At 55.1% G+C, this 26,369-nt stretch overlaps 1 protein-coding gene across 2 annotated transcripts; it reads left to right on the top strand.

Moving 5' to 3' along the window:
- Positions 1-1,492: 1,492 nt before the first annotated feature.
- Positions 1,493-25,889, top strand: Kcnj4 (potassium inwardly rectifying channel subfamily J member 4). Of its 2 annotated transcripts, none has more exons than XM_041672264.1 (2): positions 1,493-1,630; positions 20,220-25,889. In XM_041672264.1, the coding sequence occupies exon 2, from the start codon at positions 20,259-20,261 to the stop codon at positions 21,591-21,593; it is 1,335 nt and encodes a 444-aa protein (XP_041528198.1). In that variant the 5' UTR covers positions 1,493-1,630; positions 20,220-20,258; the 3' UTR covers positions 21,594-25,889. The 2 variants fall into 2 exon arrangements, with proteins under 2 accessions (XP_041528198.1, XP_041528199.1); XM_041672265.1 differs by lacking the exon at positions 1,493-1,630 and adding an exon at positions 1,651-1,950.
- The last annotated feature ends 480 nt before the right edge of the window (positions 25,890-26,369 follow it).

Below are 26,369 nucleotides of genomic sequence, written 5' to 3'. Positions count from 1 at the left end.
GGGTCTGAATCCTCTTCTATCAAGACAGCAGAATAAGGGCTGGAAAGCTGGCTCCATCGAGGTTTGCTGCTCTTGCAGAGGACCCAAGTTAAGTTCCCAGCACCCATATGCCAGCCCACACCTGCCTATAGTTCTAGTTCCAGGGCATCTGACAACCTCTCCTGGCATTTACAAGCACCTGCACAAGCGTAGTGCACAGACACACACACACTCACACAGGCACCTGCACACACGTGGTGCACACACACACACACAGGCACCTGCACACACGTGGTGCACACACACACAGGCACCTGCACACACGTGGTGCACACACACACAGGCACCTGCACACACGTGGCGCACATACATACACACACACACACACACATAGGCGCACGCACACACATAAATAAAAAAAGGAAAGAACTTAAGATGAAGAAGAAAACAGGGACTAGGGTTTGTTTGACTTCTACCCCACTGGATGACCTTTTGCGAACTTAAGGACCTCTATGGGTCCTCAGTCTCTGTACTGGAGCCTTACTGACTAGGTGACTATTAGGCTCCCTCCAAAAGAGCGACCTCTATCTCCACAACTGGGGATGCTTAGGGCCCTTAATTGATAGCGCTTCGGGAGGGAATACAGACCTCCCAGGAGAGGGTCAGGACCACCTGGACCCTAACTGGACCGGTTCCCACCTACCCTCTCCTGGGCTCGGAGAACCTTTCCCACCTACCCCTGGGGGGACTCGCAAACCCAGGAGCGGATCCTTGGAACGGATTCCTGGAGGAGCGCAGCAGAGCGAGCAGGAAAACCCGGGAAGGATCCGGGCGAGAACGGGACGGCGCAGCCCCCAAGACCCCTGCCCGAGTCGACGGTCCCGGGAGCGAGTGGCCTGCCCGCGTGGGCTGGGCGCACCCGGAGGGCCAGGGCGGGGTCTGCCTGGGGTTGGAAGCCGGGGCGCGCGGCCTCCGCAGCGGGGTGCGGGTCACGTGTGAGGAGGGGCGAAAGTCTCCGAAGCGGGGCGCGTGCTGCGAGTTGGGAGTTCTCGGCGCGCCGCGGGCGGCGGGAGCTCGGGCTCCCGGGCGAGCCGGGGACGCGGCGGGGACCGGGTCCCAGACGGAGGGGGAGGCGGCGGGAGTGGGAGGGACGGCAACAGAGAAGGACACAGCCGGCCGATTCGCTGGGCGAGACTGGGCCGGGGCAGAGATCAGAGAGCAGCGACGAGGTCCACAACCCTGCGGGAGGAGAGGCGGGACTGAGACGCTGCGGCGGGGACCGTGCAGCAGGCGCGAGGTGGCCACAGAACTCGGCGACCCCAGGGAGAGGGTCGCGGGACTGTGGGTAACAGCAGGCGGCGGGGCGCCCTGGGCCCCGGGACCCCACAACCTAAGCCCGGGCTTCATGATGCTGCCGCCCGGGCAGCGCTCAGCTCTTGGCGCGGGGCAGCGCTGAAAGTTGCGCAGGAAGCGGTGCGGTACGGCGCGGAGACCCCGCAACCCACGGCGGCCGCCCGGGTCAGCGGCGACATCGCGGGCAGGCGGCGCCCGAGCCCCGCGCCCCGCGCCCCCGGACGCCGCCCGCCGGACTTCGCCGGGGGATGTAGCGGCCACTCGCTGCCCAAACCCTTCTCGGATCTTTCGCCCCAGGGTAAGCTCGGGCTGGCTTGTCGCGAGCGCTGTCAATCCATGAGTCCTTCCCACTGTCTATCTAGCCGAGGGAGTGTCTGTTTGTCCTGCTACTCTGGCCATAACCCACCCTACACTCATCTCTCTGACCCCGGTCCTGAAAGGTCCCCGTGTGGTCCTGTGACTTCTCCGAGCTGGCGTGCTCTGTCCACTTGGCCGTCTGAGCATCGCCTATGGTTTGCAGCTGGCAAAAGAAAGGAGTTGGATGAAAGAGATTTTGACCTCCTGTCCTAGCGATGGCCCTTCTCTGCCCCCGCCCACCTCCGTGCCAGGAGCTGAGAGGCAAGTGACTAGCAGCAAGATGGGAAGGGGATGTCTCTATTTCCCACCTCCCACCTGCAGTCTCTGAATGGCTCTCACTCAGTATGACAGAAATTTCCCTTCTGCTGTGTTGAGTACCTGCCTTGTGTCGAATGACCCTAGGTTAGTTGAGGGGTTTACAGTGGTGGAAACTGAGGCTTCAGGGAGAGGAGGGAATAGGGAAAGCACAGCAGTGAGTGATACCTTGAGCTCCAGGCAGGGAGAACTCCCCCCCACACACACACCACACACCTGCAGAATGTCCCTTAACCAGGGTCAGCCTATTGCTACTCTTACATACACACAAGCTATGCAGGGGATCCAGACTTCAGGGCAGGGAGAGGTAGCCCAGAGAAGCGGGCAGCAGTGCCCTCTAGGCACCAGGAAGCAGGGTGACTGGCCTTCACTGACAGACAGGGCCTTAGGAGCAGGAGAGTGCCAAGTGGTAGGTTGAAGGAGCTGGGAGCCTGAGGGGGTGTCTGGCCTCTGACAGAGAGGACCTGGACCCAGGGATGCATTGCATTCTCCACCCCCATCCCCCATCCAGTCCTGCACCTTCCAGGACTTCTAGGGACCCTAGAGCCCTGCATAGGCTTGACTTGGCTTCTGATGAGAGGAACAAATGGGGAAGCAGAACAGTCAGGGCAAGTGACTGCAGACTGCATGCAACATGGTAGGAGCAACAGCTGCTTGACCATGGGGCTGCAGACTGGAGGGTTGAATCTGGAGCATTTAGTTCTATTCTCCCTTTGGAAGAAGGGTCTCTTTCTGGAGTTTTCCATACTGGGCATCATGCCTCATTTATCACTCGGTCTAGGCTTCGGAAATGAGCCCAGCTAGCTGAGAAACTAGCATACTGGGCAGGTTATGCTCCCCGAGCTTCTGCCAACACAACTGTGGAATGGGGACCCCAGACCTGCCCCACTGACCTCCAGTGGAGGGCCCTGAGCTCTGTGAGCAGAGCACTGGTGGGCTGGAGAAAAGGCTGGGCAGGTGGGAGCAAGGACTCGATCTACTTTGAGGGAAAATAAGTAGCTACGGAGTGGCAAGAATATGGTTGGAAATATAGACTGGCAATAATAGAGGTGTCTAGGCATTAGAGGGGGGACTTGGAACTTGGGAGCTGTACCTAATGATCCCTTGTGTCACCCTTGAAGAAACAACTCCCGGGGGAGGGGAATAAAAACATAGAGGTGACTGGTCAGATGGAAATGTCCGTGGGCTTCTGCTGGGGTGACCTTGGGCAGTTGGCTTCACTTCTCTGATCTCAGTTTGTACAAGTGGAAAATGGGAGGGTAGCCCTGGCTTCATTGAGATGTCAATGTCTTGCACGAAGTGTTAGAATCCTGAGAAGAGCATGCGAAGAAAGCCAAAGCTTGCAGGTTCTCAAGAGACATTTGTGGATCGGAGGACAAAGTCACTCTGGGATGCTGTGGGAAGATTCGGGGCTTAGGATGAGAGGGAGGGGGAGGAGGAACTGTGTGGGCTCACACAGGGCGGGCTGGTTCTTAATGTGGATATGGGGGAGGCGGGGGCGAGCGCTAAGGGGGGTGTGAGGAGGAGGGGGCCCCTCTGCGGGGACCACTGAGTCACGAGGACATGTAAGCGACATGACAACCAGCAACATGGTAACCAGGAAACTAGCAGTGGGAATGGAGCTGGAGCAGTGTGTCGGGGTGGGGGAGGGTGGACTGGCAGCACCCAGGCTTGGAGGGTCCCTGGTGGGTTAGGCTGGCTGGCCCGCAGGGGATGCAGGCCAGGGAAGGCTAGGAAAGAATGGGGTGTAGGCGGAGGCAGAGGAGACACCCAGGGGGTCTGCTGAGCAGGGGGGCTTCTTTGGTACCTCCCCAGGCTCCTCTTCTCCTCCACATCTCCACTTCTCATGCCTCTCCCCCTAGGATGCCAAATTTGGCTCACGCAATCTGTCGTCTCTCTTCTGAGATTGGCACGGGGACGAAAGCCGAGTGCATTACATCAGCGCCTGATCCCCCTGCACTGGGGGAGGGAGGGGAAGGACCAAGGACCGGGCCAGGCTGGGAGCAGAAGGGCAGCAGCCAGACTTCAACTTTCTTGTCTGTTTCTTGTTTGCTCTTCTTACCCTAATCTTAGATGTAGGGGGGCATATAGGGGAGGCCATGCAGAACCTTGAGGTGGTACAAGGACTCCAATCCTGGGGCGGTCCCATGACTGGGGCAAGAAGTCATGCCCTGGCTAGGAGAGGCCTGAGAGTTCTCAGGACCCCACGTGCCATTGCCTGGCCATGTGACCTTGGACAGATTCCCCTGTATAGAATCCACATCTGTATAGTGATTGTTGGCCACTTGTAGTATTGGCGATCCCTCCCCCCGCCTCCCCCTTCCCCCACCCAGAGGAGGTGCCCTCTGTCACTTTGATATTCCAGGACCCCAGGAGGGATCCTGTGACCTTGAACATCAGCTTCCCTCCTTGTGCCTCTGTCTCCTCACCTGTGAAATGGGAATGGTGGAATGTTTAAGGTGACCACTTGGGCTCTGGGCAGGAGTTGTAGTTCAGGAGAGAGAGCAGGGACCTGGCTCCAAAGCCACAGATATGTGCGAACCCTATGCCATCCCACATGATGGCCAGAGGTGGGGGAGCCGCCAGCCTCACCACCATGAGGACAGGTGGCGTGGGAGGACTGTTTCATGCACGCAGAGGCTTGGTGCTTATATCATTGGTCTGACGCTGTAATTCTGCAAAAGTGAAAACCGGTCCTGTGGCCACAGTGATGACCCCTCGTGGAAGCAGGCAGACAAGAGCCAGGCAGATCTGGAGCCCCAAAGGCCAAGCTCTGGCTCTGGCCCCTCCTCTTCCTTTCCTGCCACCCTGCCCATCTCCACCATCAAGGACTTTGCTCTGATCCTTTACTTGTATGTGAGGGATTCCTTTAGCACTAATCTTAGGTTGTCCCTGTGAGGGACAAGCTGGATTTAGGGTTAAGCTAAAAGGTTATGGTCCATTCTAGAATATTCCATTCTAGAATATTCCTCTCCCTGGCTGAGTTTTAGGCAGGAGATGATCTAGTCACCCCCAACAACGTGACATCCCCTCAGGGATCCTCTGGGGAAGAACTCATTTTTATAGATGGGAAGACATGCTTAGTGGCAAGGACTGAGCTGGCCTGGTTAGTTGTCCTGAGTCAGCCAAATGGCCTGTTATTCCCGCGAGGCTGAAAAAGATGGGTATACCCAAGGTTTGGCTGAGCTTCCTGCTTCTAATCAGGCAGTGCCTTTCTACCTGGTGACTTTCACCTCCTGGGTGACTGTGAATGACATCCCCACCTCGGTGATCTGTGCTGTTTCTCAAAGATGTGCCTGGAGGCCCTGCATACCACTCTGCTGCCTAGCTGGTGGGTGTGCTGCCTGCCCAGGTATGAGGCTAGGGGCAGCAGCGAATTCCTGCTTACTCCTCTCAGCAGCCCTCCACTGATGATGTCCTGTCCCTATATTCCAGATGGAGAAGCTGCAACCCAGAGGGGCTGTGCTACCTGCCCAAGGTCACACAGCCAGGAAGTATGGAGGGACTGGGTTTGAGTTTAGACAGATCTGGTTCCTGGGGGCCGTCTCCAGGGCTTCCCCAGGAAGAGTGGAAAATATTCCTCCCCTGGGCTGGGGTTTGGCAGGAGATGGTCTAGTCGCCCCCACAGCCCGACACCCCCTCAGAGATCCTCTGGGGGCTCCATTATAGAGACAGACGCAGTCATGAACTACTGGGGAGAACTCAACTTATAGCCGGGAAGACTGAGCTGGCCCGAAGTGACCAGAGTTCAGCATTCTGTTCTCTAGCCTGGGACTCGGTCTTCTGCACCAGTGGATGAGGGGAAGGGACCTTGGGTGGATGGTGACATGACATGTGGATGTGGATTCAGAATCCCAAGATGCTGATGGTGTTGGGTTGGGACTTCTGGAAGAAGGGTCAGGTTCTGTCAGTCCATGGAGCAGAGAGAGCAGGCATGGCAGGTCTTATCTGTAGCCCTTGTGCCTTGACCCTAGACCACTGGCATACATCGGCATCGTGGCCTGATAAGGTTTAGGGATGCGGAGCCAGAGACCTCATGAGACAGTCTAGAAGCCGGTAACCTGACTGTACCTCTCTGTGTGACCTTTGGTCACTCAATTGCCCTCTCTGAGCGTAGTCTTTCCAGTCAAGTGACAAACTTCTGGAAAAAAAAATCTCATTGCCACCCCCTGTCCCCACCTCTCCCAAGTAACTGCCACTGGGCTGTGGTCTTTAAATGCTCCTCCCTCCTCATGAGGACCCTGGGCCCTGGAAGGGCCAGGCAGGACCCCTGGGGACTGGTATAACCTTTAAGCCTCCTCAGGCGGACTCAGTCTTCCTGGGGCTGGGGGGGGGGGGCTCTCCAGGCTCAGCCCTTCTTCTCTTTTTCATCTTTATTTTTCTCCTGCTCCCTCTTCCCTGGCGACGTGGGCTGATCGCTGCTCAAACTTTTAATTCACATGGTAATTGTAATAATAACATGGGCCGAGGCCCCTCTGCCTGTGACACTGCAGCTGGCGGAGCTCAGCTATGAATAGAACCTGAGTCACACACGCGCGCTCATGCAGGCGCGCTCTCCACTCATGGGTGGTGGGTGGGGTGAAGCGTGGGGGCAGGGGGCTCCCGCTCCCGCTGGCTCTGGATCCTGACCCCCTGCTTCCAAAGGCCTATGCAAGAACCGTCCCCACAGACTGCCCTCTGGTTCCTGGGTGAAGCTGTCACCCATAGGGCATGGTTACTTCTCCTTCACAGAAGGGGAAATTGAGGCTCCGTTAGGGAGCATGGCCGCTGGAAACCTGTGGGACTGGGCATGTGAGTTTTGGCTGATTCTGAGGTCATGGGGTTCTGTTTCAGGATACGCAAGCCAGGGGAATGGGGGGCTCTGAGGATAGGCTACTACCACTGTGGGTATCTTGCAGTCAGTTTTCTTACAGCCTCCTCCCACCTGCGTGTAGCAGGTGCGCGCAAGAGCCCTGCCTGGAATGATGGTTCTGTGTTTGGTGACAGAGAGATTGTATGCAATGGAAAGACCTCAAACTTCTGATCCTCCTGTCTCCGCTTCCTGAGTGATCACAGGTGTGAGCCATGGTGCCTGGCTTAGTGTTTGGGGGCTGTTTCGTGCCTGCTACCAACTGAGCTACTTCTCCAGCCTTTGTAGACTGTCTTGAGGGAGTGAGCAGAAGGTGCTGGACTTTCTGTCCCGTGAGCACAGCACCCTGTTTTTAGGTGAAAAAACGGAAGCATGGTAATAAGAATTTGTCCCAGGCCACACAGGTATGTCCTTAGGACCTGTGTATGTGCCAGCTCCTGGAAGCCCAACCTGGCACCGTCCCCCATCCCGTGTCTCCCTCTTTGCCCTTCCCTACCAGACTCTTCCCTGTGGCTGTCTGGCCAGTCCTTAGCCAGCACACGGCCTCAGCAGAAAGAGTGAGGTAAGGTGCCCCGGGAGACACCATCAGGCCCTTATGAGCTACCAGGAAAGGTGAACTGTATTTCCCTGCCCACTAAGAGCTCTGTTGTGAGAGGTGGTGTCGTCATGGCGACCTACCACTGAGAGCATGGATTGGAGATGCCTGGGGGGCCTGGGAGGCCTCTAGCTGGGCAGAGGTATGGAGACTGACAAAGGGTGACAAAGGCTGGGGACTGGGCCGAGGAGGAATTTCACCTCAATTTTAGGCCTGTCTCCTATGCCTTCTCTCCCTCTAGCAACTCACGTGGGACATTGGCTCAGACACCACGCAGCTTTACTTGGCATCAAACAAGCATTTGCCTAGTGAAGGTGGCAGAGGTGGGGCTGGTCCTCCTTCTGCTCCTCAGGGCCTCCAGTGTCCCCGACATCCTCCCCTCTCCATCAGGTAGCCGTATCTCTTCCCCTACACTCCTCTCCTGGGCAAGTACAAGTGAGACAAGGGAAGAAGCAGACCCTGTCACAACCCTTTGTGACCTTCATCAGGCCACTGTCGCTCTGGGAGGCCCTCTGAGTTCGGGAAAGCCAGGACCACTAGTGCGGACATGGGTTGGTGAGGTGCGCTTAGCTTTTCCCCTGTGGCCTTCTCTGTTTCTGGAACAGGGATGGCAGGGAACAGAGAGGAGGAACCAGGTGTCCTGTGGGGCTGGTGCCACGCCTTCTCTTAACTCCTCTCTGCCCGGCCCCTGTTGAGATGCCATTGGTCCGAGAACAGATAGGATGAGGGGAATGGGACACAGACAGAAGCCATTTTTTTCAGATACCTTGTATCCAGTCAGTTAGTGCCTGTCCCCCCCAATGCCTGCTGAGCCCTGCCCTTGCACCCCAGCTCTCTTTTCTTGTCTGCAGACCTGCTTGGGGGGGATAAGACATTGAGAGGGTGCCAAGCCATGCAGCTGCAGATTCCAGGGCCACCTGACCTTGGAGAAGTCCTAGCTGGGCACCAGGGCCACCACCCCCAGACACCAGACAGTGACTGAACAGGAGGGTGGCAGAGAGGCCAAGGTCTCATCTCAGAGCTGCCCCGAGTCCTCGGATGAACCTTTTAACCAGCTGTGCCTCACTTCTTGTGGCCAAGTGGGCTGCTTGTCCTAGGTCTGTGAGCAGCCACTGACCGGCACCTGCCGAGGGACGGGCACAGAGTCTCAGCACAGGGCAGTGGAAGGGACTCATCTCATGGGGACTGGAGTTTGGGGCTCCCAGACAGCCTATTGCCTCAAGTATCCACACGGTGGTCAACAAGGTCCCTGTGCCTTTGCCTCCGGAGCCTACAGCATCTCTTGTAGTGTTCCTGATGGATTATTTGGGTACCCTAGGGAGTGAACCCTAGGCCTCAGGCACATTGTCTGCATTCCTAGCCCTCCTCCCCATGCTCTCCTTTTATTCTTTCTCTTCCTGTTTTGAGACAGGGTGTCACTAAGTTGCCTGGACTAGTCTGTGTTGGGGTCACCTTGACTTTGTCCTCTGTCTGCCTCAGCCTCTCCAGCAGCTGTGACAACAGGTTGGATCACTAGATGAGAGGTGCTGGCTCTCAGCCCTCATCACCTTTCAGAGTGGGGCTTTTAACATCACAGAAGGGAAGATCTGGGTGTGGCGACTCAAGCTTGTAATCCCAACTCTTTGGATGGGGTGAGGCAGAAGGATTGCTATAGGTTTAAGGCCAGCATGGGCTATGTGATGAGTTCTGGGCCAGCCTGGGCTACATAATGAGATCAGTAACCAAGTGACAGGCAGGGCCTGGCTTGTAGAACACTAAAACACAAGGCATGTGTGAGGGTAAGTAGTATTTTAGGATGGTCACTCGTGTGTGTGTGTGTGTGTGTGTGTCCGCGCACGTGTGTGCTTAATAATACCTTATCCCAACACATTACTTTACTCTGGTTCTTGTTTGGGCCTGGCTAAAGATCCCAAAGCTATAGATACATGGCTTCCTTTTCTCCCAGGCCCCTCTGCTCCTGGGAACCCAAGTGCCAAAGCCTTTAGGAGGCTACTGCTTTGCTTTGGAGCATCCTCCTTTCCTATGCATGGCCGTCAAGCCAGCCTGGGTCTCTAGTCCCCTGCAGCCAACTGTCCCCTTAGTCCTGCGTGGGCCAAATTCAAGCTCTGTCTTGCCCACCTTCCTCTGCATTCTAGAACTTGTATATCCGTCCGGGGACCCTTTCTTTTTTTAGTCTTTTTAAGACAGGGTCTCTCTGTGTAATCTTGGCTATCCTAGAACTAGCTCTATAGACCAGGCTGGCCTCAAACTCACAAAGATCTACCTGCCTCCTGAGTGCTGGGATTAAAGGTGTATGCCACCACACCTGGCCCAGGGACCCTTTCTTTAGCCCCTGACTGTGTAGATTATTTGGCTCCTGTCCTCAACAAGACACTTCACAAGATCTGAGCTAAGTTTCTTCTTGAAACATTGTTTCACTTTGTAGCCCAGGCTGTCCCGAAATGCCATAGATCTGCCTGCCTCTGCCTCCTGAGTGCTGGAACTAAAGACGTGTGTGCCACCACAGCCAGGTCAGAACCCATTGCTTCTCCCACAGCACATAGTGGGTACTCAAGCCCACAGCACATAGTGGGTACTCAAGTGCAGCCTCCAGAGCACAGCCGCAGACAAACAGGCGGGAAAGCAGATGCTGAACCAGCTCAGGATACTGTTAGGTGGTGAATGAATGAATGGACGGATGGGCTCCCTGGAGCTGGTGGGAGATGGTCAGATTCAATGAGTACGCACTCAACACTCAGCAGACAGATGTTCTTTTAGTCACAGTCCCCTTGGCTGTTGCCAAACAGTGTTGGGATGTGACCACAGTTCCTCACCCTCTGAGCCTCTATCTGCTATGTCCTTTCCCCTAAGCCCTGCCCCACCTTCCAAGCCATGGTTCCTCGAGCTTTGCCCAGAGTATCTGCTACCCCTCTTCTCCCCAGGACTTCCAGGACCAGCTCTGTGGAGGTGGAACAGAGGCCCGAGACTTGAACTGTCCTGTCCCCTGTCTCCTCTACTCACAGCTACTGTGCCGTGTGGTGAAAAGGGCAGCTACTGTACTGTGTGGTGCAATGGCACAGAAGGTCCCTCCTGGTCTGTGCTCGGGGCCACCTCTGCTCCCTCATTACAGCATCAAAAATAGCTTGTCACATTCTGTGACATCGCCCTGCTCAGGCCCTTCACGGGAATTATGACAAGCTGCACAGATCTCATGTCCTTGTCCCTGTCAGTTGTGTGTGAAGCGTTTACTGCATGCCAGGCTCCGGGACTCAGGGTGGACAGCCAAGGATGTCCAAAACAGATGGACCAATGACATCAGGTCTAGAGGGCTGTGAGGAAGAGGAGGACATATCAAGAAAGTACAGGACATGTTAGAGCCTAGAGCCTCTAAATCAAAACTCCAGCGGGAGGGGACTTGGAACTAAAGAGCCACAGAATTTCAATGAAAAGGGCAGAGACAGCCAGTGCATAGGCTCCCAGGCAGGACAACTTGATACGATGGAGGGATGGGGAGAAAGGCCGTGTGGCATTGTGGCAAGGGTTGGGGCAGGAAATTGAGCAAGCAAGGTCTGTGTGAGAGCAGAACCTTTTTTGGGCTTGGAGTTCAGCCCGGGGAATGTGAGGATCCCCAAAACTATAGCTGGGGGGGGGGTTAATAGGAATCCTTGCCTGGGGAGGCCAGGAGGAGGCTGTGGGTGGGGCTTGAGGCTGTGGCCGGGCAGAACATGGAAATCTAGTCCTGTGGGCCTGCTCCTCAGCCCCCTGTGACATAATAGGACCACCATAGCTTGGAATGAGAACCAGAGCCTGGCTGGTGGCTGGCCATAGTGTTCACTGAACATGTTTTCTCCCTGCCCTTATATTCTTGGGGTGAAGGAGGCACAGAGCTTAGGCCTGAACTGCCCTGGAAGGGCTCACAGACTGAAGAGAAGGGGGGAGGAAATGGGTACCTCTTAGCCATCTAACAGACACTCGAAGCGAGTCTGCTCTGAAGGAGATGGGGCTGCTGGTATTTAAGGCTCAGGACTAGATGAGATCACAGGGTGCGCGCGGGGCGGGGGGGACAACGATGACTGCAGAGGAGCTGAGGAGGGAGGTCAAAGATGGAGGGAGGTTGATGGCTGCTGGTGGTGATTGGTGGCTGAGCCCATGCTCCCAGGGTATGTGGCATATAGAAGTGAAAGGAGCCAGGCAACCTGAGAGGGGCTCTCAGGCCTGAAGGAGTCAGGAGCAAGAAGGGGACTTTTCAGGGACTCTTTCAGAGCCCCAGGCGGTAGAGGGGAGAAGGGGAGGCACACGTCATGTTCTATAAGAAGAGTTTTTATGGGTTTGGGAGATGGTTTGGTAGGTAAAGTGCTTGCTACGCAAGCATGAGGACCTGAGTTCAGATCCCCAGACCCTGTCTAAAACGCAGAGTGTGGCAGTGTGCTTGTAACCCCAGCATTCGGGGAGGAGGGTAAGAAACAGGCAGATCTTGAGACCTGCTGGCCAGCCAGTCCAGTCGAAACATCAAGCCCCAGGTTTAATGAGAGACTCTGCCAAAAAGTAAGGCAGAGGGCAGCTGAAGAGAGAGCTGATGTCAACCTCTGGCCTCCACGGGCCGCATGCAGTAGCGGGACTTAGGAGAACACACACGTGTGCACAGGCATACATGAGTACCACAGGACAGTGGCCTCTTACAACCTAGGGTGGCTGCCCTCTGCACCTCACGCTTTATACCCCTTGCCCTCCACTGGTCACCTTTGCAGCCTGGAGAGTGGGGGTTATTCTTCCCCCGTTTTGGAAATGTGGCTCAGAGAAGTTAAGGCATGTCGCCCCAGGCCTCACAGCCCCTGGGGGCTGTGTTCTTGGACCGTCTGGGATCTTACTATTTGTTGAGGACCTTACGGATGCCGTGACCCCTCCGACGAGCACACATATGTTCGATGCTAATTTTAAAACACACGGGTATTTTCCATAGGTGATCCACCCATATGATTCTAAAATTAAAAGACAAATGAGAAGGCAGGGAGTATTCTCCCCCCTCCTCCATCCCCAGCCACCTGCTTCCCCTCCCGAGAAGCAGTCAGTGTCACCAGCTTCCTGGGTCTCCATCCAGACGAGCGAGCGAGCAGAGAGAGAAGCAAATGTGTGTAGCTATAAACTCCTCTCCCTTTTCACACGAGGTAGCGGTTCTACTCGCCGCCGCTCACCACTGCTGCTTCTTTCCACTTAAATGCATCTCACAGACCTACAAGGCTCCCAAAAGTGCTGCCTCCTTGGCTTCCATGGCTGCGTGGTGCTGCTAGCTCGCTCACGGATGGGCAGCTGGGATCCTTCCAAGCTGTGCTTCAGCAAGGAAGGCTGCCTGCCTCACTCCACGCCTGTGTGCGACTTGTGTGACTGCGTGATGGTCTCCAGCTGTGAGATGGCTCAGTCATCAGTGCCCTTGGCTGGGCAGAGCCACCCAGAGTGAGGGAGGAGGCACAGTGGGGCACCAGCCTAGCTCTGAATCCCACCACCCCTCCTCTTGTCCTCTTGTACCATTTCTGCTCACGATCCCTCCCCCCCTCGCAGTGTCTCACTGTGTAACCTTGGCTGGCCTGGAATGTTCTATATAGACCAGGCTGGCCTTGAACTCCTAGAGATCTGACCTGACTGTCTCTCCCTCCCAAATGTTGGGATTAAAAGCACATGCCATCACTACCAACTTTTATTGTTACTTTTTTGAGACAGAGTTTCACGTAGCCCAGGCTGGCCTGGAATTTACTGTAGACCCCAAGATGACACTGGACTCTTGAACCTCTTGTGTTTACCTCCTGCGTGCTGAGGTTGCAGTCACGTGCTAGGCTGGTCCCTCTTCTGTAAGGTGGTCCCTGCTGGGGCAGCCTGTGCACTGAAGGGACAACCCGTGTGCCTCCCCACCCCCACCCCAGCTGAGATCCAGGTGCAGGACAGCTGTGGTGTAGGAGGGTAATAGACGATGGCCTTCAAGCTTACCCAGGTGGATGGCAGGGACAAGGTAGATGTGGGCTCTTCTAGCTCACCGTTGATCTTCTTTCAGCCTTGGGAAAACAAGCTAGCTCAGTGGGCTGAGTGGGTCAGGGGGTTAGCCAGCCCAAGCTCTCAGCTGTGAGGCTGTGGGAAGGTTTGAGACCCTCTCTTTCCACTGTCCATTCACACATGCTCTACATGGTCATCCAGGAGTTCTGGAGCCCGGCAGCCAATGACCATTAGAGGTCAGCTCCATCTCAGGTCCAAAGGTCACCTACTCTGTTGCCTGGGTACCCACTACCAAACCCTATGGGCTTTGTCCAGAGTATTCCCAGTCCCCTTCTTTCTCTCCAGTTCCAGGCCACCATTGTCATCTCTTGCTTCCCCATCCTACCCCTACACCATACCTGGAGGCCAGCCTAGAGCATGCTATCAGGAGCCAAATCTCACAGGTGGGCGTGGCCCTCAGAGATGCTGGAGTCCAAGCTGGACTGTATAGCACTAAGTAGCTCAGGTTGGCCTCGGACTTCAGGCTGGTTGTAAACCTTCTGTGCCTTCGTTCTTCTATTTCTAAAACAGGAATAATGACAGTACCTTCTCTGAGCTCACCACGAGGCTGAGAGTAATCGATCAGCGCCAAGCACTCCGAATGGCTCCTGCTCAAGAGGGAAAGCCTGCTAAAGGCTCAGTGCAGATCCTGCAACATGATAGTGCTGGCCAGGGGGAGGGGCGGCGCACAGAGGGATTCCAGAGTCTAGGGGAAAGCAGTGTGGCTTGCACTGTTTGTGCGCATTCTGGTGACATCGGGGCCGCCCTGCATGTAGGAATGTGTCATTCTGCTCCTTTTGCCAGTGGATATACTGAGGATGAGCTGGGAGGGAATCTTCCGGAGCCTGCCTGGCTGAGTCCAGACTGTGGGATTTGGTTCTGGGGTCACTGCTTTCAGGACAGAGGATGACACCCTGAGTGAGGTGCTGTGGGTGAGTGTGAGTGGGTCCTGGATTCTGTATCTGAGATTCCTCCTTGGAACCCTGAGCAGGAGTGTTCCGTTTCCGCGTGATACATGCTCAAATGTGTCCCTTACCCTATGCAGGCGTGACCTCTGTGTGATCCTGTTTATTCTCTTTACACTCTTAGGTAGGGAGATCCATAAGGAGCTTTATGTATAGATGAGGCGCACAGAGAAGAAAGAGATGATGTGTCTGGCCTGAAGTCACATAGAAAGTGGTCTGGAGGGACTGAGGAAAATTCAGTCAATTAAGTGCTTGCCCTGCACCCGTGAGGACTTGAGTCTGATCCCCAGAACTCACACAACAGGCTGAGTGTGGTGGCACATGCGTGGAACCTCAGTGCTGGGGAAGTAGAGGCAGGAGGTTGCTTGGAGCTCACTGGCTGGCCAGTCCAGCCTACTTGTCGAGCCCCGGGGCCAGTAAGAGACCCTGTACAGAGGAGGTGGACAGTGTTTCTGAGCATGACATTCAGGGTTGTCCTCTGGCCTCCAGTGCGCTGTGTCCACATAGGATAAAGATTTGGGGTGTTAACATTGGGAGGGAAATATGGAGATGTAGGAATCAGGTTATCCAGGGTCAGAGGAACAGGGTAGGAACCTGAAACCTGCAAAGGGTCGTGCCTTTCTGTCCCCATTCCACGTTCTTTTCTTTTCTTTTTTCTTTTTCTTTTCCTTACTTTTAGTAATTTATTTACTTTTATTTTATTTGCATTGGTGTTTGCCTGCATGTGTGTCTGTATGAGAGTGTCAGATCTTGGAGTTAGAGAGAGTTGTGAGTTGCCATGTGGGTGCTGGGAACTGACCCAGGCCCTCTAGAAGAACAGTCAGTGCTCTTAACCTCTGAGTCCTCTCTCCAGCCCCCACGTTTTTTTCTTTTGAGACAGTCTCATTATATAGCCCTGGCTGACTGGGAACTCAATATATAATTCAGGCTGGCGTTAAACTCCTAGAGATCTGCCTGCCTCTGCCTCCAGAGTGCTGAGGCTAAAGGTTTATTTTACCATACCTTCCCTGAGAAGCGCAGCTCAGCTGCCTGGAGCCTCGAGTCCCTCTCTCACTGCAGAGGCCCAAGTGTTGGACTGGAAAGGTCTCCCCACCTATCAAGTCTAAGCCTGGGAGCCTCAGAGCTGGAGTATAGGTCAGTCTTGTAATCTCAAGGGTTGGGATAGGAGTTGCGGGCATGAATTCCCCACTTCCCCAGGGGAAATCTGCCCATCTTCTGGAGACAGGACCCCACTCCCCCTGCCTGCCTGAGACTCAGAGAACTAACAGCAAGGGACTCCATCTCTTCATTGTCTTATACAGCCTGTACATGTTCCCTCTTGCCAGGGAGTTGTGAAGGGTCCCTGTTTTGCAGACAGAAGTGGGTGAACCAGGCCAGAGCACCTGTGTGGTAAAGTCAAGCCAAAAGTTCTCCCCCAGCTCTTGTTCTGGGTCCCCGAGTCACTGCGTCTCTGCCACCACCAACGTGTCACCCTTGGAGTTTTACCTGCAGCACTCTAAGGGCCCTTCCTCCCCTCGGGTGTGTCCCCAGTGCACAAAATCATCCAATGCTGGCCTGCTGAAGTCAGCGCCCCGGCCAGTGCCTCCGCGTGCAGGCAGGGAAACGAAGGCAGAGTCTTGGCGTGGAGGCTGAGAGCCTGGGTCTTGTCATCTCAAGCATATGGATGCAACCAGCAGGTCGCTTTCATAGTTGATCTGAAGCTAAATGGGGGTGAAAGAGACAGAGAAGGTGGGGCATCCTGAAGGGCAGGCAGGCAGGGTGGTGAGGGAGAGGGAGGGAGGGACCGGTGACTTGAGAACCAAAGGCCTTGACCCTGGAGGAACCAGGCTGAGCACAGTATCACAACAGATGAAAGAGGCGAGAAGCCAGGGGCCAAGGTGATCTGGGGGCCAAGAGGTGCCGTACCTAAGTGGGAGTCCTACCTTGCCACTTCTGCCATGAGCAAGCCCCAGGCTCATCTCCCCAGATGGGGATCAGCAGCCAGAACCCCCTCGCGTTTCGGCAGCTGCTTAATAAATAGACGTTCGCTGAACAAAGACACAGCGGTACCTCGGTGAGACAGGCAGGCCACGCCTGGTGTGGAGTCTGCACTTCCAGGACATTCTGTCCCTCAAACGCTTCAGAGACAGGTCCCTGGACAGGTGTGAGACCTCCGGTGAGTCACGGTACCCCCCGGTCTCACCAACAGTGACCTAGAAGATTCATGAAAGGATAAAACGCCTTGGCAACCTGGCCGTTCCCAAGCGTGGCTTCCACTGCCCTCTGTCCATCTGCCAAAGGGAGGTTCCCCGGGAGGTAACTTCACAGCATCTGGTCAGTCTTTCTGTCATGGGGAGCCAGGATGTGTGTGTGGGTGAGCGACTGGAATGGTTGTCCCCCCTACTCTGTGGGGTTCCTTTGCCACCAGACAAACCACAGGATGCAGTCTGACTAAGGCAGGACCCCATCTCCCTGCTCAGTTTGCTGGACTGGCAGCCTGCTCTTGGAGGTTGCGGGAAACCCTGGCCGCCTCACCTTCCCCTGCTTCTACTGTCTTCTTCAAGTTTCATCACCTCCAAAAGCCCAAGACAAGATGGAGATTGAGTGGTCCCAGGCTTGGGGAATGATACAAGGCTGGGAAAGAGAAAAGCTTGTCTGGGGACCTTCCTCAGGGTATTGCAGAAGGGTCCGGCCTCCTTTTCTCACCCAGCCCAGCATCCTTTAGTCCATTTGACGGTCAGGATGGAGACTGGTCCCCGACCTTCCAGGAGAGTACGGGCTGGGGTCATGCATCTGCCTGGACAAGCAGGGCTCTTCTTTGTTCAAAGTAAATTCTACTCAGAGGAGGAAGATGGTGATCCGTGCTTTGTGTACCCTCCTGTAGTCTGTGTCCCCCTCTCTTTTGAGCATTCCCTCCAGCTTCTGTGTCTTTCCCCCAGAAGCCCCATGCCATGCAGTTAGCGCATGCACAAATGCCCAGCTGGCACTTTGCACTGGAGAGTCAGGTGAGCATCATGCCCCTGTTGATGTAATGGCCACAGCAGATGCTTATGGGAACAGGAGGCTAGACTGAGTGCCCACAACTACTCCTCACTGTACCTGCAGGGACCGATCTGGGGAGCCAGTTTTCCTGAGCACTGGGATGGGCAAGCTTTAAAAGTTCATCGTGATGCAGGCACAGGAAGGCCTCCAAAACCTGCTGGGGCCTTGAAAAGAGGCACAGGGGCCTGGAGAACTATAATGCAAGTGACGGGAGACTGGGAAGCGTGTTGACCGGGGAGCTGAGTACCTAATATGGACAGGGGAAAAGACTCACGGCTGATACTGGCAGAGGCACCCTCATCTTCACCCACTAATCAGAGGGAACACTCCAATAGCCTAGAGCCACAGAGGAACACCGCAGGCTCCCTTGTGAGGGTGGACCCCACAATGAGCCCTGTCTTCAGCACAAGTGAGCTGGTCCTACCAACAGAGTCAGGGGTCTTGTCCTTTGCACCTTGGGAGGCAGCCTTTGGCAGGACCCCCGCCCTTGGACATCCATCAAAGACACAGGTGTCACTTCTTGTCCTCTGCCTCTCTTGTGGAGGTGCAGGCTGTGCTTCAGAGCCCGACATAGTGAGGTTAGCACCTACATTTTCCAGTCCTCCAGACCCCTCCAGACAGAAGGGACAAAGAGCCGAAGGCCTGTCTTTCCAAATATCAGTGTGGGGAGCAACCTTGTCAGGGCAGTCCTCTGCCCTGCCTCCTTTGGAAACCCTCAATGGCTCCTTTCCGTGTCTGCGGCTCCATGGCCTTACCTATAAAACAGGGGTCTTGAGTGAGTATGGCTACCTTATGTCCCTCAGCTGTGTCTTTGGTGCAGATGAAGGAGTTGAAGGCCATGGGGGAACACAGCAAGGGAACCCCAGCTATTGAATGCTTTGAAGGCTAGGACCAGTGCTGAATTTTGGCCCATACCCAAGAAGCTAAGGTTCCAGGTCAGGTAACTCAGGGCCAGTCAAATCACATGGCAAATTACTTTGACTGAGGGAGCCCTTTAGGGTGGGGTGGGTGAGAGAAGCAGGGTCGGGCAGGGTGGCCTGGGGGAGGGAGAGGGAGACTCTGGAGAAAGAGGCAGGGGAAAGGGCTGTTGATATCTAAATTATAGCATTGGTGCGCACCGGTTGCTGCGGCAACCAAGTTGTCCTGAACCAGGGAAGTGTGTAAACATTGCCACAGATGCACAATTAGACCAGGAAGAATAGAACAGAAAATAGAAGCTTCCAGACTTATATAATTCTAGGCCAAGATGTTATCAGGAACCCAGGCTGGGTCCTGGCCCTGTGGGCCTCCGGGGCCTGAGACTGCACCAGCAGCTCCTGTACTCAGACCTCAATGGCGGGGAGCACAGAAGACAGTGTGCCCTCTGTGTGAGTCCAGCTGGTGGACACGCCACGTGGGGGTGACAAGCCTCTGCTGGGACAGCTGGCAACCACAGTCAGGCACACCACCTGCCTCTCACAGGTGCCAGCAAGTGGGGAGCAGCAGGGTGGGGGCTTTGTCTTCCAGGGTCTTGTAAGGTAAGATGCAGATGAGGAAACTGAGGCTCGGAGAATGAAACTGAGTGATCAGGTGATCCGAGGTGGGTAGGACAGAAGAGCAGCCACTGCCTCACCTACCCCCAGTCTTCATGCAGGAGCTCCTGGAAGGTGACACCTCCCGAATCTGGATCCACTTTCTTCCCAGCAGACCACTCTTCCGCTTCCAGCCAGCTGCATGTGCCCAGACCGGGACAGAAGTGCCAGGCTGTCCCTTCCTCCATCTTGACCAGCACACCAGATAATCTGTCAGCACCTAGCCTGCTCCCAGCAAGTCTGGGGACAGGACGGGAATCCGGGGGTCAGCGGAAGCCTGTCTGGGTATACTCATCCCTGTGGTAACTTAGCCACAGGGAACTCTGAGGATTTGCAAAACCAGTGCAGATAGGGAACTGAAATGTAATGAAATAGAATAAAAAAATCATTATAGGTGGCCCGTGCAGAGGCTAAACGGGCAGGCAAATTGGGGGGGGGTCAAAGCTGGGGCATGCAGGACACCGAGTTAAGATAAGCATCTGGATGGGAGTGTGGCTTGGTGGGAGAGTTTGCTCAATATGCCCAAGGCCCTGGGTTCCAACCCTGGCACCACTAAAAATAGAAAGGGGTTGGCAAGGTGTCTTGACAGATAGACACTTGCTCTGCAAGCCTGGCAGCCTGAGTCTGATCCTCGGAACCCATGGCGGAAAGAAGAGAGCTGAGTTCTGAATGCTGTCCTCTGTCTCTGATACATGCCACGGCAAGTGTGCCACCTCCCACTAATAATGACGGTGATCACAGCGATGATAATACACTGAAATGAAGAGAGTATAGGGGTGCACCATTTTGGTTCCACATTCAGGAAGCAGAGGCAGGCAGATCTCTGAGCTTGAGGCCAGCCTGGTCTACAGAATGAGTTCCAGGTTAGCCAAGGCAACATGGTCAAGACCTGCTTCAAAACCAGAAAGGAAGGGGAAAAAAAAAAGATACAGATATAGAAACTTCCAGAACAGCAGCAAGGTGGAAGGGCCACATTGAGCAGCAGGGGCTAGGACCTGCTGGATTCTGTTCTTCGTTGGGCAGACCCCAGTCCAGGGTCAGCCTCAGGGACACAGGCTTAGGCTTAGTTTCAATAATGACCTTCTGCCATAATCCCCAAGTCTCACAGGAAGTCTTGAGGTCCTGTGAAGACGGTTCTGGGCCTGAGAGTTTGGTGGTCTCTTTACAGTAGCCCCTCACTCCCCAGCACCTCACCTGTCCCTTGTTCTCCACAGACCCTGCATCTCCCCAGGTGACCACGCCGGCCTCAGGTCATGCACGGACACAGCCGAAACGGGCAGGCCCATGTGCCCCGGCGGAAACGCCGCAACCGCTTCGTCAAGAAGAACGGCCAGTGCAACGTCTACTTTGCCAACCTGAGCAACAAGTCCCAGCGTTACATGGCGGACATCTTCACCACCTGTGTGGACACACGCTGGCGCTACATGCTCATGATCTTTTCCGCGGCCTTCCTCGTCTCCTGGCTCTTTTTTGGCCTCCTTTTCTGGTGCATTGCCTTCTTCCACGGTGACCTGGAGGCTAGCCCCTCGGTGCCTGCTGCAGGAGGCCCGGGGGGCAATGGTGGGGCAGCCCCGACGGCCCCCAAACCCTGCATCATGCATGTAAACGGCTTTTTGGGAGCCTTCCTGTTCTCAGTGGAGACACAGACGACCATCGGTTATGGGTTCCGGTGTGTGACGGAGGAATGCCCGTTGGCCGTCATTGCAGTGGTGGTCCAGTCCATCGTGGGCTGTGTCATCGACTCCTTCATGATTGGCACTATCATGGCCAAGATGGCACGGCCCAAGAAGAGGGCACAGACGCTGCTGTTCAGCCACCATGCGGTCATCTCAGTGCGTGATGGCAAGCTCTGCCTGATGTGGCGTGTGGGCAACCTGCGTAAGAGCCACATTGTGGAGGCCCATGTCCGAGCTCAGCTCATCAAGCCCTACATGACCCAAGAGGGCGAGTACCTGCCGCTCGACCAGCGGGACCTCAACGTGGGCTATGACATCGGCCTGGACCGCATCTTCTTGGTGTCACCCATCATCATCGTCCATGAGATTGATGAGGACAGTCCACTCTACGGCATGGGCAAGGAGGAACTGGAGTCGGAGGACTTCGAGATCGTGGTTATCCTGGAGGGCATGGTGGAGGCCACAGCTATGACCACGCAGGCCCGCAGTTCCTACCTGGCCAGTGAGATCCTGTGGGGCCACCGGTTCGAGCCCGTGGTCTTTGAGGAGAAGAGTCATTACAAGGTGGACTACTCACGATTCCACAAGACCTACGAGGTGGCTGGCACGCCCTGCTGCTCTGCCCGTGAGCTGCAGGAGAGCAAGATTACGGTGCTGCCCGCCCCGCCGCCCCCTCCCAGTGCCTTCTGCTATGAAAATGAGCTGGCCCTCATGAGCCAGGAGGAAGAGGAGATGGAAGAGGAAGCCGCGGCTGCAGCCGCCGTGGCTGCAGGCCTGGGCCTGGAGGCGGGTTCCAAAGAGGAGGCAGGTATCATTCGGATGCTTGAGTTTGGTAGCCATCTGGATCTGGAGCGCATGCAAGCCACCCTCCCGCTGGACAATATTTCCTACCGCAGGGAGTCTGCCATCTGACCTCCAGGGCCTGCCCTCTTCTATTCCTGCAAGACCCTCTGCCAGGGGTGGGGTGCAAGGACAAGCCTCCCACTCTCAGGATAGAGCTGAACCTGGCTCTGTGGACCTGGAGGAAGGTGGGGACTTCAAAGACTAGGAGATCCCTTCCTGTTGACTGCAGAGCCCAGGACGGGGAAGGACCCAGGTACTCAGCCCTGCTGACCTGAGCTCTGCCCTCGGCACCTCCCCACGGGTGGCTCTGGGCCCCCAGACCTTCCACCCTTTCCCCACTGACCCTTCAAGGATGTGACCCTTCTGCTCTCAGGACCTTGGGGAAGGTGGCTGGACTGCTAGGGAGGGTGGGCATCATGGGGGTTCTGGGTGGGCAGGGTGGGTCTCGGGAGGGGGAGGGGCGTGTTTCTTTTGCATGACTGTGGTCTGTGCTCTTGACTCTCTCTTTGTAAATACCTATAAACGGAAGAGATGGAGACACAAGTCCACCTCTGCCCGTTTCTCCCTGTGAGACAGAGAAGCCACCATCCCTCTCTGTGCACCCCTACCCCGCCCAGCCTCAGCTCTGCCCAGCTGGCTGGTCCCTTGAGGCCCTTGAAGCCAACTCTGTATGGTGTTGGGTTTGGGTACAGACAGAACCCCAGAGGTGGGATGAATACCCTCCCTCCTTGCGATCCCTCCAGTTTCCAGATTGATGATGGCATTTGTAACTATTTTTAATAAAGCATATGGTCGCTAGAAGTAGGCTGTAGAGAGGAGAGAGAGAGAGCGCATGTGAGTATCTTTATGTGGCCCCCTTTCAAATTTGTGTGTGTGTGTGTGCACATGTGTGTGCTCATGTGGAAGCCAAAGGACAGCCTCAGGTGTCTCTCAAGAGTCACCCACCTTTTTTAAAGATTTATTTCCATTTCACAGGCATGAATGCTTTTTTCTGCACGTGTGTCTGTGTACGTGTGTCTGTGCACTGTGTGTGTGCCTGAGGCGCATGGAGGCCAGAAAAAAACATCGGATCCTCTGGGACTGGAGTTACATATGGTTGTGAGCCACCGTGTGGTGCTGGGAATCAAACCTGGGTCCTCTGCAAAAGCAACAAGTGCCCTTAACCACTGAGCCATCTCTCCAGCCCCATCCTCCTTATTTTCTGAGATAGGGTCTCTTCACTGGTCTGGAGTTCATGGTTAGGGTAGCTAGCTGACCGGAGAGCCATAGGATCTAACTGTCTCCTTCTAGGTCCAGGTTTTCTTTCTTTTCGTTTCTTCTCTTTTCTTTTTCTCTCTTTCTTTTAGCATAGGTGCTGGGGATTGAACTCATGCTTGTACTTTAGTGACTGAGCCATCTCAGGGGTATGTACCCTCTCTGAGATACTGACCCTCAAAGGGACTTCTGCCACCTGATCGGCAATGGAAGGACCCTATTGTGGGTGAGCATCACCGAAGCTAGATCTGAATCAAATCTTTGTAACTCAGGGGAAGTAGGACGCGCCCACGGGATTTACACACATGCTTGTGTACGTACACACATTCATGTCTCTACACACTGCTTGAGGGAGCCTGCAGGACCTCTGGCAATTCCTTCCCTCTGGGCTCCATAGTTTGTATTGTGCGGAGTTGCCCTCACTCAGGCAACCATCTGGTCTTCAAGGTCTGTGGGTAGCTGCGCTCCCAGGCAGTTGCTCCTGAAGTCTCCAGGGAGCTGTACTGGGATGGCCACTCTGGAAGAGTCAAGGTAGCCTTGGCTGCATGGTCTGGTGCTGAGCTGGGGCTTCAGGCCCTTCCTCCTCGACGAACCCTTTTGGGGTGTTTTCTGGGGAGCCTCAACTTCAGCATCATTTCTGATGTATTTTGTTGTGCAATTTGGGTCATCAGGGGACCGATCTGATGCAATGGGGGACGTCAGACTCCATCTTCAGGAGCATGGCAAGAGTTGTCATGCTGGATGACCTAGCCCTTATCTGAGGGGCTGCCTTCAGCCAGTCTATTCCACAGGCTGGGTCTGTGCCCAGCACTCAGGCTATAGACAAGCAGAAAGGACCCTGTGTGGCCTCACGAACTTCTGTGCCAAATATGCCAGCTTACCTCCTGTGAAGTAAGGTGGGTTGAAGGACCTCACCTCACTAGCACTGACCACAAGTACCATCTGGGTAATTACTGCACACCTAGCTTGTTTTAACAGTTGTACAAGAGAATTTGAGGGCTCTTTCCTGGAGAGAGGCCAGCTGGGGGATCCAAGGATCCCAACGGTAGCTTGTATTAGGCAGTCAAGAACTGGGGTCTCATTTGGTAGATGAAGGCATGCAGGCCAAGAGAGCTGAAGACTGGCTTTTCCCATATGGTGGTTTTCGGAGGGCAAAGGTTGCCTCTCTCCCAGTTCTCTGAAGGCACTGATGGACAGAGACTGCCATCCTCCCGCTCCCCAGCCTGCTACCTCAAGTGCATCAGTGACCTTTAGCAGTCTCAAAGGGCTGGAGGCGAGGATGGGGAGGTGGCACTCAGCAAGGGATAAATCTCAACTGCCTATCCACCCATGCGCACCCCAGACCCAGGTAGCTTCTCAGGGATATATCCTGCTGTTCAGCCCTGCAGGCCCTGGGAGGACACAGCTGAGACTCTCTTCTCATGCTTGCCCCAGGTGACGGGGAAGTGTCAGTCCTGAACTCAGTTCCCATGTTCCAGAAGGTGGGACAAGTATCAAGCTGTCCGCTCTGGCTAGAGGCCAAGCTGACCACCACGCTGGGACAAGCATTCCAGGGCCCGCTGGAAACTACCAGAGAGCCGCTTGCTCAGACTCCTGGGGCAAGGGTCCTTTCAGACACCCCATTCCTCTCTCAGGCCACATGCAGCATGTCTTGTGGACGAGAGAGAGGCAGATTTGGCCGGAGCCCAATGCCAGGACTTCATACTGAGCTGCAGGGGAGTACCAGCGGGGGCCCTCCAGGCAGACCCAGGGTGCAAGAGAGCTCAGACTGCACGGCTCCACGCAGGCTGCAAGCTCGGCTGCCGGCTCAGCTCTGCTGACTCACCTCTCCCCCACCTGTTCCCCTTTCGCAGCCCTCCCACCCGCTTCCCAGCTCCATGTGCAGCTCCTCTGATCTCTCCTTCCTTGCGCTCCTGGTGGCTGCATCCGGGGGCGGCTGCAGCTTAGATACCTTGGTGCTCCGTCATGCAAACTGGCTGGCAGCTGCAGGACCTTTGGAGGTGCTGCCACGCCCTTCTCTGCTTGGCCCAGGAAAAATGAGCTAGACTTGTCTGGCCTTGCGCCTGCTCCTCCGTCGGGGAGAAGGACCCTGGAAGTCTTGAAGGGAGTAAGGGTGTGGGAAGGGAGGAAGGGTGTGGTCTCACAGAGGCTCCGCCTCCGCACGTCTCCCTGAAAGCCACCATTCAGGAGTAATCTTAGCTCACGATGGCTTCCTTAAGAACTTCAACAGCTTAGAAAGAACTAGAGAGGAGCCCAGATGGCGTTCAGCACTGTACTGTCACTGGCAGACCTTTCTGAGATCACACAGGCTTTTTCCTGTATGTGGCTTCTCTTATCTTTTCTGGATAACGAAATGTTCTGGGCAGTATAGTTTGCTTTGTCAGGTTGGTTTTTTTTTTTTTTTGAGACTAGGCCTCAAATTCAGTGTGTAGCCGAAGATGATCTTGAACTTCTGACTCTCCTGCCTTCACTGCTCAAGAGCTGGTATTAAAGGTGTGTACCACCATGCCCAGGCAAGTATTCCATCTTTTGAGTTTGGCAGAGGCCCGTGGATCTCTGTGAGTTCCAGGCCAACTTGGCCTATCAAGTTCCAGGACAGCCAAGGCTACATAGAAAGATGTTATTCTCAAAAAGGAAACAAAAGCCAAAGACGGTAGACTTGGCATCCACAAAAACAAGCTAGGCCATTCTAGGATTGGGAAGGGAGGAGGAACTTCAACACCAGCTTCCCTCCCAGGGAAGATTGTCACTAGGAAGATTGGTTAACAAGGGACAAGTGAAGTCAAGACTCCTGCCACCTCCATATCCCCTGCTGAGAGGAAAGTCATGGGTGTAAGAGCTGGAGGCACCTAGGCTGAGGTTTGCCCTTGTCATTTCATAGCTAGGTGGCCTTAGGCAGGTCAGTTGTCTCTGAGTGTGTGTGTGTGTGTGTGTGTGTGTGTGTGTGTAGGGCCTTCACGTATCTAGCTCACATTCTGTACGGATTAAACGAGACCCTGTATGTGACTGGGCATGGCAGGTGTGGGGTCAGACGCATTAACGATCTAAATAAATGTTGAGTGGCCTTTGGAAAAGGTTTTGATCAACTTTAACAATAAACGACACAATTAGTTCGCGAGCAAACTTGGAGTTTCCTGGCAACAATGGGGAAAAGAGAACCCTGAAGCGTTACCTAGCACTCCGCATGTCTGGGCTCTGAGGCAGGAGAGAGCGAGCCCTGGGTTCCTGAATCAGTGTGGAGCCCGGGGTCATCTCATCCTTCTCTGGCCTTCATTTCCTCATCTTCATGGTCAGCAGTTTCCTGGGGTTCTGGTGTGTTGCGCAAGCATGAGTTCTGTCCCTGACTCTTTCTGAGGATGGTGGGAAGCCTTGGGAAGAGAGTGGGTCAGGGCAGAATTGGCACTTAGTAAAGTCAGCCGAGTCTGTGCTACCTTCCCCAGGCCTGGACACCGGCCGGGCTACCCTCATCTGTCTGCCTGCTCCCTTGAAGGTCCCGTAAAATCGCCTCACAGACCTGGCAGGAGTCTCCCAGCTCACAGTGTTGCCTGGGTCCCTATGGTGAGCACAAAATGACCACCGGCCATCCTGTAT

The sequence above is a fragment of the Microtus oregoni genome, unplaced genomic scaffold, assembly GCF_018167655.1.
Source record: "Microtus oregoni isolate MIOR12 unplaced genomic scaffold, Mior012 000022F_ref0000154, whole genome shotgun sequence".
Lineage (NCBI taxonomy): Eukaryota > Metazoa > Chordata > Mammalia > Rodentia > Cricetidae > Microtus > Microtus oregoni.
This window is presented reverse-complemented; position numbering and strand designations above follow the sequence as displayed.